Source organism: Lepisosteus platostomus, chromosome 13 (assembly GCF_059453375.1).
Source record: "Lepisosteus platostomus isolate fLepPlt1 chromosome 13, fLepPlt1.hap1, whole genome shotgun sequence".
NCBI classification, from domain to species: Eukaryota; Metazoa; Chordata; class Actinopteri; order Semionotiformes; family Lepisosteidae; genus Lepisosteus; species Lepisosteus platostomus.
In genome coordinates, this window is record NC_142623.1 from 2,855,766 (window position 1) to 2,868,808 (window position 13,043).

The 13,043-nt window shown below is 43.9% G+C and overlaps 1 protein-coding gene across 1 annotated transcript in view; it reads left to right on the plus strand.

The window, feature by feature from the left end:
- The first annotated feature begins 6,487 nt into the window (after positions 1-6,487).
- mfsd2ab (MFSD2 lysolipid transporter A, lysophospholipid b) overlaps positions 6,488-13,043 on the plus strand; it is a 38,599-nt gene continuing 32,043 nt past the window's right edge. The window contains exon 1 of the mRNA XM_088602561.1: positions 6,488-6,633. Coding sequence (XP_088458687.1) covers positions 6,589-6,633 — 45 coding nt within the window. The 5' untranslated portion in view covers positions 6,488-6,588. The remainder of the gene's footprint in view (positions 6,634-13,043) is intronic.

Consider the following 13,043-nt stretch of genomic DNA (forward strand, 5'->3'; position numbering starts at 1 on the left):
TTCTGGACTGTGTAGCACCCGACGGTGGGGGAGGGCCAGGCTGAGGCCTGAGTCAGGGGGAGTGGGATCGGTTTGATAGGCCACAGGGTGTAACACACATGAGTAACTCTAAAGGGATGCTCACAGTGGGGCGATAAGAGCTTGAATTCATTCTGCTCACAATTTAGCAGGATGTCTGAGGACTCTATGTAGCCTGCGAAAAGGAAATAAAGGGCTGATGAATACTGGCATATCCACTCTGTACAGCAAATGAGCCGCACCCTTATTAAAAGCAAGAGGCTCCGCAGTTGCCAGCGCAGGAAAAGAAGGAGTCCGACTTCTTTTCCTTGAAACAGGAGGGGTTCAAAAAAGAGCCTGGCAAAAACACAACCATGAAAACGTTAAAGTCATTTCTTTGGTTTTAACATTACACTCCGCGCGCTGTCTGCGTGGATTTCTGGGCCATTGACCCCCGTCCTCTGACGTCAATCTTCAACAGCTCCCGTTGAATCTCACCGACTCCCGTGACGTCTTATCGTTTTGTCCCACTCCCATCGTTTTCCATCCGCGCTCATCAACTCCCCTCGACTCTCGCTCCAGTTGTATTCACTCTCCACTGCGCCGCCAAAACGAAACTCAACATGGTCTGAAAGCAGAGCTCAACCAATATTTTTAGCACTTGTGTTTTTCAGAAGGGGCCACTATGGTTTGCAAGGAGTTATTACCCAGAGGGGACATTAGAGGGGACTTTCCCACATCCCCTCCCAACAAGAATTGCCGAGCCCCAGCACTGGTACCCCATAACTGAAGAAAGCTTAACTCGTGGTAGTTTAAGGTTACATATTTTAGTAGGTTTTCTTAAACGTAAGACACTGATTCCGTAATACATCTGTACGTCTGTAGCTCTGTAGATGTGCATGGTGGTGTAAATGTCCACACTGCTACTCTCAGGCTTTGCTGAAACTGCTGGAACAATGACCAATCCCCATCGAGCGGGAACTGGGACAATGCCTTTTAGACAGAAGCTCTTCAGATGAATGGAATCATCTCCCAGTCTCTCACAAATCCAGGGAATTACTGCAATCTCTCGTATTGAGCAGGGCGGTAGTTTCCTCAGCAAAGGGAAGCGCTTGGAGCAGGAGTAGTCAGTAGGCACAGACTTCTGGGGGACATTTCTCTCCGCTGGTAAGACACCTCACTGCACTAGGTGTCATTCACCTTTCCTTGGCTAATAAAGAATTTCTCACCTGTCACTTAGGTTATACCATCAATAGATAATTAATAATTAGTTTATTGTTTTCAATGCAAGAATTAATCAATATGAAGCACTGAAGGTTATAAAAAAACAGACAAAATTTCTTGCAAAGGATATTGCACCCTGAATTCTAATTTTGGCTTCATATGAGTGCACGATGAGTGTCATTTCAGTATATAAGGAGTGACTGACAAATACATATCTCATTGGTGATCTGCTGCTCTCTGTTTGAGTGGCTTTTATTAACCCTTCCTGTCTGTCATCTGTATCAGCCAACGAGAGCTAAACCTGAACCTCTCATGACAGGTTCGACATCATAACCCTCCTCATTAGCACAGCCAACAGACGCTGCTCTGGTGATTCTCTTACCCTGTCGGATCTGTTTAAAATGAACATGCAGGGGTGCCGTTAAACAACCCCACATCAAAGGACTGAGTCTTGTCTGTTTCCTGTTTCAAGCACTAGAAAAGTTCCACACTTTATCCGTCAAGGCTCATCCACTGCAGGAACAGTTGCGCGGTGCTGTAGCTGACAACAGTATGTCAGACAGGACACATACTTAAGATGTTAATTTCTCAACGCGGTGTTAGCGTCACAGCAGCAGAAAAGGATATTGAGAGACAGACAGGCTGATGTAGAATATTATAGATAGAAATACAGTCAGATAGTCATGAAGAATTGTCAGGCAGCATGATATGAGATTATACTTCAATCATTACTAATGTTTTTTTTAAAGGGCTCACCAGAAACCTGCCTTGAGATCTTGAGAGTAAAGGGAAAGAAATATCCTGGCCTGAAAGCCACTGTAAAGTTTCTCAGTGCAGGTTCCCTTCTTGAGATAAAAAAGAACCTTTTGTATCTAACCCTTGTGAGACAAAATAGAAAACAACAGGTAGAGTTGTTGCCATTCCCTATAGACAAAAAGCATTTTTATATATAGTAGCAAAGTTCTTGATCTGCCGCCGTGAGACACTTAAAGCTCAGTAGGTACTCAGTACAGATGTTCAGTATCTTTTCCATTAGTATCTTCTTGGACTGCAGTGCTGCTAGTATCCAGCAGGGGGTAGCAGGCTACAGTGTATTAGCTAATACACCACTGTCTCACCCATACTGTGTATACACAGTTGGCTACAGTACATACTAATCATGGTGTGTGTTATTGTGAAAGTGTATTCTGATCAGTGTGTGGCATGAGAACACGTCACTGTTCAGCTGAAAATCTATGTGACATGGCTGGGCTGTTACTTCAGTTAGGTTGTAAAGCAATTCGTCCTGTTTAAAAGTTCAGTTGTAGTAACCACTGTGCAACAGGGACTAGTCTGCAGTAAGGGAGCCCTCTAGCCTGTATCACTGAAAACTGGTCTCCCGTCTTGGTCTGGCTTTAACTATGATTGGGATTAAAGGTCTCCAGCAATAGTTGGTCACTTGTCACACATTCTCTTGGTTCAGGAGTTGCAGAAGATCTGTAAAAGAAGCTGAGTCTGTGAAGCATCTGTACTGTGTCTGTCTGCCAGTTTTTTTACAGTGTGATTAATTGCTAAATGCTGGGTAACTGCAGCCAAGCAAGCCACACCTAAGAATATGTAAAAACAGTCAACTCTTTCCTAAGAATTTATTTCTAATGAACGCTCTCAAAACCAGAGAAGGTGGGTGCAGTGACAGAGTAAATTAGACGATAGGATTGGATATCCCCTGCTTCCATGCCTTGGTATTTCTTCTGATGGACTAATGTTTCAGAACCGAAAGAGGAGAGAATTTGCTCTCCTCTTCCTTCACAGTGATCTGGTGCTCAATGGCCAGCAGGCTGGACAGTGTCATTGCAGAGATCTTACTTCAAGTCTCCTAATGTTGTAAACAAGAGATGTTACTTCCCTGAGGCAGTTTGCTGAATTAAATTCCCATGGTTTCTCTATGTTTGTGTTACTAATTTTTCTGCCTGGAGCTCCAGTGTCCCGGGTCCAATTTGGGCCTCTGTCCATGCCAAGCCTACACCATTGCCCCACATGGGGAGGGGCAATTGGATGGTGGTGGGGGGTAACCAGCTCTCTGGAAATGGAGGTGTGAGGGGGTTAACATTCGTTAACATTTCTTTACTCTGTCTTCCCGAAGTTTGGATTACTTCGCCATGTCTTTCAGTGCTTTGCCTTGCCGCCCTCTGCTTTACTAGAACTTGCTGTGCTTTAATCACGGCAGACCATTGTAAGCCTCAATGATGTCTTTCCCAAGTAGCACATTGATTAGCAACAGTGAAGTGACATGTTTGTGAATGAATTGAGTTCCCCTTAAGTTTCAAGCACGCCTTTGAAGACCAGGTTATGTTAGTCAGTGCCCACCGCAGATCCAGACACAGGCTGTGGCACGTCCTGTCTGAAAAGGTGCCACAGCAAACATACACAGTGTTTTTCCCACAGCCTTCTCCTAATTGCTCTCTGTGCCGAGATGTTTCCTACTGTGCTCTGCCCCCATGCTCCCTGCAAACCCATGTTGTTTACTTTGACTGTGCTGTGCTTTACCACACTTTTGCCAGGCTCTTCATCACAGTAAAGATGTCTAAAACGTCCTGACCAGCTGTGTGGTTAATGAAACAGCCCACTGGCACTCTCTGCGGAAGGACTCACTGGGTTCACTTGCTCAGCCTTTTCTGAACTCTGCTGTGTCAATGTGCCAACTTTAGAAGTTATATTTGACACCTCCTGGACTGTCCTGGCAGAGTCTCCAGCTGGTGCCTTTCACAAGCTCTGTGTGCATGCTAATGGCACCATTCCTGGGAAAATAAGGATTCCAGATCCTCCAGCTGTGAGCAAATCAGGGAAAAGAGCTTCTCTCATCGGATAATAAAATGAAAATCGACAGAACCAAAGGTCCCTGATCAAAGTTTACTTTGCAGTCACTTAATGGAATCACAAACTGTGCAGAAAAAATACAGTGTACATTATTTGATAAGCGGGAAAGATCTTCACAGCTTGAGTACCAGTAACGTACAATGAGACCTGAATAGACCTTTACTGAATAAATGTACTCATGTACTGGAAGGTACACCCCAAGACCAGTGTGAGTCGCACACAAAACACACATATAACCACATGAAAATAATTAGTAACTGGTTTCCAAGAAAGAACAATGACAAAAAAACAACAACAGACACGAATGTAAAACTACTTACAGAGTAGTTTCTACAGAGTAGAAGGAGGTTATTAAACTAAATTAAGGGTTTCAAAGAAGAGAGAGAGGCGTGACCACACTGTCATAATACCGTACTTGCATCAATTTTCAATAACTGCTTAGTCCAATATAGGGTCATAGTGAGTCGGACTCTAAACCAGATTAAAATGAGATACTCCCTGTGTACCAGTCCATCACAGGTCACACACATTCACAAAGGTTAAAATATTGAGGTGCCAACTATCCTTGACAGCCTGTGTTTGGATAGTAGGAGCAAACCAGAGAACCCAGGGAAAATCCAGAGACCATGCCATGATGTGTCTGAAGTTAAAATAATATACTATTTATACATATGTAAAATACAATGTATATTTGCACTTTGTGTGTGTGTGGAACGGTGTATCTTTAGAGTCTCTGCTTCTGTGTTTTTCTTTAAGACATGCAAATGAGGAGCTTGATTTGAAAACAGGCCACCTGGAGTTGAGAAACAGGGGATCTTGTGATAAAACAGGCTCAGTTTGTCCTTGGCTGCTCCTTCCAACACACACAAGGCTCCTGTTCCCAGCTGTCAGCTGACTGCTGACGAGATTTACTGGAGCCACCCCCTCTGCTATGGTCAAGTCCCAGACCTATTTTCCTAATCCTGCACAGGGGAAGAACAGTGGAGACAGATTCCCAGTATTGTCACTACAAGTAGTTCTGTGCGCTTACTCATTTAGTAAAGCAGAGAGGAGGACTGCAGGCTCTGCGCCTCTTACTGAGGGTTTGTGGGTTCAAGATCACAATGTGCTTTATCCCACTTGCTTCAGTCAAGCACAAGTGAAAAAAGGGGTGTCAGTACTTCTGATGAGTTGCTTTAGGATTAAATGGTGTCCCTACTTCGGTGTGTCTTGTACTCTTGGTTGCCTGTAAAGCACTTCAGTTTGTACAGGGCTTGTAACAATTCATATACAAAGCGCTGGGTCTGTCTGGGAAAAGAAACACATATATCCCAGTTGCAAACGTAGGAGGAAAAGCAACAGTAATAGGAAAGTTCTGATTAAAAGTAGGAGAGTTCCAATACGTCTTTGCGTGCACACCCTATGTTGTGACATACCCTCACATTGAACTGTGCACACAGTGTATTGTGGAATTTATTAGAAATACACACAAAGGAGATTTGGGATATGAAACATTTCTCTGTCTGCCTTACGTTTTGAATGGGGGATCGGGAAGGCTGGCTCGGAAGTTGTTCACCTTGTGGGGTTCCACCACTCCATCTGGGCCGGTCGAGACACAACATGGTGGAACAGACAGCTAAGGAGAAGAGTGAGGAGCCACAGCAGGTAAGACAAATACAAAACAGATGCATAGATTAAAAGTCAGGCCTGTTTTTCACATAACAGCTGGCTCCATCCTGAGGATGCATGATCCCTCCTCAGGCCCTCTGTGCAATGGATCGTTTCAATCCAGTTAGCAGCGTGGTGACGGCCCAAGGCAGAGAGAGGGCCCTGTGTCCACGGTGACCACAAGGCTGATAGGAACAGGGCCTGCTTGTCCTCGGAGAGGGCTACAGCTGGAAGACCGAAGGGCAGCCGGCCGGCTTGCCGGGCTGAGGGAGGGCAGAGTACTATCAGTCTGCCACATCCACAGCCAGCCTGGACTCTGACTCTGTCAGCTGACGGCTCTGAATAAGGTGTTTATAAATATCTGCACGAGTGTGTGTGCTGGTGTGTGTGTGTGTGTGTGTGTGTGTGTGTGTGTGTGTGTGTGTGTGTGTGTGTGTGTGTGTGTGTGTGTGTGGGGGGGAACTGCTGTGGAAACACAAACAGAGGTTCTGTGCAATCCAGAACACGACATAACCAACTGATAGTAAATCCAGGGTTGTCACAGAAGACACAGAAAACACAAGCCTGACAAAAAATGATGGTACTGAAGGGCGTTTTTCAGGAAAAGCTTTGCAAAATGAGAAAGCATGCAAGTAGAGAAAGTTGTGAACTGCAGCCTTTCCAAGGAGGGTCCTGCTAGCAGTTCCAAACAGCAGACAAACACCAGGCTGTGTTACAATCACACAGACAAGACTAGACAAAGACTAAACACTATACCATGAGCGCCAAGTCAAAAACCTTAAGCTCCACCCTGGCTCCTCTTGATGGACAGGGGAGTCTCCATTTAACCCAGGGGTGCGACGGGCTCCGTTACACTGACACAACATGGTGGAACAGACAGCTAAGGAGAAGAGTGAGGAGCCACAGCAGGTAAGACAAATACAAACCAGATGCATAGATTAACTTCCTGCTTTTCAATGATGCACACCATAGAAAGAGGAGGCAAACAGGTGAAGAGGCCATGTGATGATGGGGGGTCATCAGGCCTTCCTCAATGTTGAGGCAAAGTCTTCAGATGGAATAGTATGTTTGTTATCTTACCTTCAATCTCTCGGGTTTAAGTGGTTGTAAAAAGAAAGGAAGTATCCTGTGTTTCAACTGTTTGTGAACGTTTTATGCATTTGTAACTAAAGTAATATTAGTAATGACTAGTTGTAGAACTAGCAGTTGAAATAGCAGCAGCTGTAGATGTATCAATAGGGACAGAGTAGTAATAGGACCAGGATCAGCAGTAGCTGATAGGAATAACACTAGTAATAGGAATAGGATTGGCAGTATCAATCTGAATAGCAGTAGTAATAGAAATAGCAGTACCTGTAGGAATAATGGTAATAAAAGAAATAATATCAGCAGAAGCTGTAGGAATAGCAGCTCTAATAGAAATAGTATCAGCTGTATCAATAGGAATAGTGGCAGAAGGACCAGCTCAAAGAGGTAGTTGTAACAGGAATATTTAATTATATAACTCAGTCAGGAAACATACTGTATATTATATAATATAAATTATTGTTTTGTAATTATATCCAACAATATAGTGGAGCTACATTTAAAAGTTAATGGGAACAATTAACTATTCTTCCTATACATAGCAAGCCAGCACTTAAGTCTATTTTTATCACCTTTTTCCCCTTCACAAAAACTGTTTCAGACATTTCCATGCAAAGTCACTAGCTCAGATGCACAGTGGAGTGTCCCTCCAGAGCAATCTGGGTGAGGCCCCTAACAGCTGTGCCTCAGCCAGGGCTTGAACCCCCATCTTTCAGTTTCAGACCCCAGGCCCTGCCCACATGGCCCTGACCACTACATGCCACACTTGCCCCTGCAAGATTAACTTACTTCCTTTCATTGTGCCAGAAGGGAAATGTGCTTTGCAGGCAGGTAAAAGACACAACACGGTGCACAATACTTTTAACACAACATGGACCCATTAGCAAATAAGAGACAGAGATGTGGGATGTGTTAGACACACATGGTTCTGCTGGATCAAGTCGTGATTTTGTTATGCCAATTAAGAAAGGAAGACAGACGAAGTTAACAGGTTTAACCTCTCCTTTTCAAATAGAAGGCTTTTATTTCTAGAAAGCAACAGAATTTCCACCTACAATCTGAGTGCAGGATACAGGAATTACACCTCAATTTGAGAGACCTTGCTCGGCCAGGAATGCACAAAACAATTCTTAAACACTCAACTGTTAACTCATAACAGGCATAAGTTCCTTCAGATGAGAAAGAAAAAATAAATACACAAGATTAAACTAAAATATACAATCATTTTTCCAAATAAAGCAGGTTAATATTAATAAATAATAATAAAGCTGCTATAGAATTAAACAGTGAAGACCGTGTTGAGTAAGGTCTGGGAAATAAACACCCCTACCCTTCTCCTCAACAAGCCCTGGATCAAGGGGGCTCCCCCCCTGCTGCCAGGAATATCGCTGAAAACGTGACAGCGGACAACATGCAGGATGAAATCACAACCACCCTCATCTGTCACCCATGTCAGAACAGACGTGTAATCGTCTGAACCCAAACAACGCCTTTGCCGAGAAGATTATCCCTCAATCTGCACTTCGCGTCCGAACATGCCCAGGTACCCTGTCACTGCGCGGCCCAGGAACACTGGGCAGCAGGCACTCCCTGCTCTTTCCCACAAAACCACCTGCCAAAAATGTGGATATCCAGGAGCTTATTGCGAAAGAGAGGCCCTCAGGATCTCGATCCATGGGAAACCAATTTACTGACACCAATCTTTGAAAAGATTGGGGCCTTTTAAAAGGTTTAATCATCGCCAGTGACCTGGGGATAAATAGCAAAATAAGTCAATGAATAATTGCACCAGAAACGTCAACCTGCGGTTTTCAGTGATGAACGAAACACGACAGCTGTATCACAGAGCACATCAAGCCCATGTAGAGAAACGCGTGTCTCTGATTAGGCATTTGTTCGCTTGAACAGAACTAGAAGGGACAGCCAGCACCAGAGCTCCCCTGTCCTGGTTCTGGAGAGTCCGCGTGTCTGAAAGGTCAGTGTGTTCAAAGCCCTCATGGCCCTGAAGAAGTCAGCCCAGCGATGAATAATACGAGTAAAAATTGCTTGCACTTTTATAGCGCTTTTCTGGAGACTCTACTCAAAGCGCTTTACAGGTAATGGGGATCCTCTCCACCACCACCAATGTGCAGCCCCACCTGGATGATGTGACAGCAGCCATAGTGCGCCAGAACGCTCCCCCTGGGATTTTTAATGACTACAGAGAGTCAGGACCACAGTTTTATGTCTCAGCCGAAGGACGGAGCCTGTTTACAGTATAGTGTCCCTGTCACTAAACTGGGGCATTAGGACCCAAACAGACTGCAGGGTGAGTGCCCCCTACTGGCCCCACTAACACCTCTTCCAGCAGCAACCTTAGTTTTGCCCAAATTAGTTTATTAGTGGCTTAATTGGTTTAATTAAACAGCCTCCCAAAGCTTATGTTAAGTTCTTGTTAAGGTTCTGTTCTTATGTTAAAAATCAGTCCATTCATAAAATAAAACATTAAATCAAAGATAATTACAAAGAGATGAAAAGGAGAAATGTGCATGTTTATTCAGCTTCCCCTTATGATTATTATGGGCAATATGTGCCTAAAAAACAAGGATTTAATGTTACTCCTCTCTAAAGTTGTGGTGGTGCACAAGATCAGAAATGCAGGAAACTTCTCCCTGACACATAGCTCTTCTAAAAGTAAAGCACAGATTTTTTCACATATTTCAGTCTATTTAATCTGCCTCTTTGAAGTCAACTGAAACTATTTATGTGGTTCTTGGCGGAGTCAAGCACAGTGAGGACAGTAATCTGTGGATTAATCAAGCATTGGTTTGTGAGAACGTCTCATTGCAGAGGCACAGCTTGGAGCCAAATCCCAGCAAGAGGACTAGGTGATAAATACACCTAATTTCTGGAATTTAGTGCCATTTATTTATAGTATTTGTGCCCATCTTGGCTCCAGTCATCTACAAAGATCCAGATAGTAATTGACAGATTTGCGCAGATGGGTTTTAAGGAGTGCCGTCATGAAACATTAATGTCTGCCTTTTAAAAACACTGTTCTGGTGTGGTAACAGTGGATTGAAATTGAATTTTTCTTAAGGGATAGTAAACACAGGTATGGCAAAGCATGCACAGTGCTGAATCGTAATGTGTGAAACCACGACAAGGCAAACTTAAGGGTCAGGACGCACACAGAAAACCACAGGGGTTGACTGTGAGAGCAACATGCAGCATAACCTCGGCATGTTCCCATAACGATGGTCTAGATGTCAGTGGAGACAGAAGAACAATCGTTCGTATTCTCACCCGACGTGAGATGAGATGTCAAGCCCTTCTGTTCAATAACTTCTTGCAGCTTCAACTGAGCTTCCTGATAGTGTTTTTTTAATCCACTACCTGTAAACCCCTGACTCTGTTCTAATTAACATACAGCATTAGCCAAGTCTGCTTTTACCTTCAGTGATATAACAAAGGCACAAATTCCCACATGCATGCCTCCTTTCTTTTTCCACACTGTGGAAGTGGCCTGGTCTGCTATATGTCTACAGTCCTCAGGAATCATGGGATATCATCACGAGCTGGTTACTTTAGACAGGCACTAGTCATTCTTGTGTAACATACCAATCTCTATTATTTGTTTTGCGGGGGAACTGTGTATTATCACTGTACTTTTGTCACCAGCTGCAGATCGGAAAAGATGGGTCTACTTTGTAAGGTATGTTAGGCAGAACACAGAAACAGTAATCACACGATTCTGCTCAGTCTACATTCCACTCTCATTGTCACAATGATCCAATGAGACTGTGTGCATAGAACTGAAAGAAAACAAACTTCTCCCTTTTACCTTTTTCGCATTATATCATGATCCCCTGAAGCGATCACCATGTCAGTTTCAGATTTTTTAGGAGTGTTGTTTGCAGAAAAATAAAATGAAGTCATTTGACACTTAACACATAACATGCAACACAGTTCACACGGAGATCGGGCTGCAGAGAGCAAGACTAGCTGAGATTCTTTGCCAGTATCCCCAAAGCCCATTGTAGGTGCAAGTCAAGTGGGCTTCTACATGAAATGTAATCAGCATTGAAATGTATATGATGATGCATAAAAAGAATGATATGGGAAAAATAACGCCTGTCTTTTTTTACGTCGTTTTGATGAGATGAGATGACTATTCATGATACACTCGAAAGATTCTGTTCCTTAAGTACTGAATTACTGAGAACACCGACTGGGAACAGGTGGCGAGATGATTTATCCTGTTGAGTCTCTAGCCTGGTGAAAATCAAAAAGGGCTGTCAGGAACCAATATACCCAGCAAATCAAGAAGATATCTCCCTTGTGCCATGAGTTAGGGGGAAGGTGGACTAAATCGGCACACTGTGACTACGTCCGAAATAACCAGCAATTATAAGACAGCACAGCCAGCCAGTCTGTCAGTGACAGGCCATGATCTAAGACAGGGGCTCCAGTGCTGGCCTTGCAGACCCACATGCCTGCTGCTCATTGATCAAGCCATGCTCTCAGTTACACAACTAACCCTTAATGGATTTAATAACAGGATTAATTTGAACTGTCTGACTGCTATCAGTTCTTAAACTTGTAGGTTGCATTTTAACTGTTGCATTTTACAAACAATAGTAAATTACAAGCTTCTGAGGAGAAAATCAAAACCTGCAAACGTTCCATGCAAGCAGCTTCTCATGTAAGGCTTCAATTAAGTAATTGAGCTTGGCTGGAATAACATCTAGCAGGTACTCGGGGAAGACCACTTCTTCCACCTGGACGTGATGCTTCGCATCACCTTATCATCATGCTCCATCTATGTAATCATTTTCCCTCTGCCAGTTCCACTGCCTCAGAAGCTCCTGGTCACTATGACCCACACATCAGCAGTTCAACTGCAAGCCACACAACCACACTGGGGCTCAGTGCTCACTAGATAAGATAAGATCTTGCATTAGGAATTTGTCTTTTCACATACCCCAGCTTGCTCTCCATGAGACACACACACACAGAAGCTTGGGGTCAGAGCGCAGGGTCAGCCATTTATATGGCACCCCTGGAACAGTTGGGGTTAAGGGCCTTGCTCAGGGGCCCAACAGAGTAGGATTCCTCTACCAGCCACAGGATTTGAACCAGCAACCTTCCAGCCACGGGCGCAGATCCTGAGCCACAGAGCCACCGCTCTGCCCCCCTAATGCTCATCAACAGAACAGAATGGCATGGTGTGAGCAACACCTCACTTGGACAAGACAGCAATGGAGCCACGTCCTCTTTAGTGATGGTTTTGCGTCAACCAGCCACAGGTACATCAGTGAGTGTGGCACTGCGATACAACAGTATCTCGAACCTGGTGCAAAGGAGGTATCTCAGACTGGCAGTTTGAATTGTTACCAACAGTGGCCACAGTAGCTTGTGACATTCAAGCACACCCTCTGTTAATTGACCCTGTTGGTGACAAATGTTCATCTGCATTTTGAATGTCTATTCCATAACATGTTGGCTCTGCTACAAAACAGAAGTCAGTTTCCTGATAACTTTTTTTATGGTTCTAAGTGATAAGTGTGTTTTGAAGATACGTGGATTTATCACGAAGCACACAGGAATATTTGATTTTCAAATTTGTTGTGGGAGCTCAAAGTGGAGAAATATACTAGACGGCTGTAGCAAATGCAGGATGAAGACATTGTTAGAAGTGTTGTAAAGCAAAATACAGAAGTAGTGAAGACTGTACTAGGGCAATGGAGCACTAGGAAGCACTCAGGAGAACGAAGGCAGGTCTTGAAGAAAAAAATAAAAGTCATTATTTAACAGGAACTTCTATATTTTATAATAAGTAGCCGATGGCACATAGACCAGAATGCTCCTCTCAGGACACAATCGAATAGAATTAATATGATGTGATTTCTGGTACCGGAAAGAGAAAGTGGATTCAGTAATTTGCTTATGGGTGAACTGGGATTCTCATAGCAAACAGATTTTTACCTCATCCAGTGCCAAGACTATCGTGAACGTTCATGAACCACAAAACTTTACAAACATTGGTGGCAGGCCGTAAAAAAAAAAAAAAAACTGTTTATTTTTATATCTCCAGCGGTCAGCCCCCCTTAACTCCCACCCCGTGCAAACAGAAGAGGTAGGAAAACAAAATCCCTCCTTAAACAAATCCTTCAGCAAAGAGCGCCACAAACATCTACACAAAGCGCACACCCTGCGCAGCGCCCTGGCCTCCTGTCCATTGCGCCATCCCA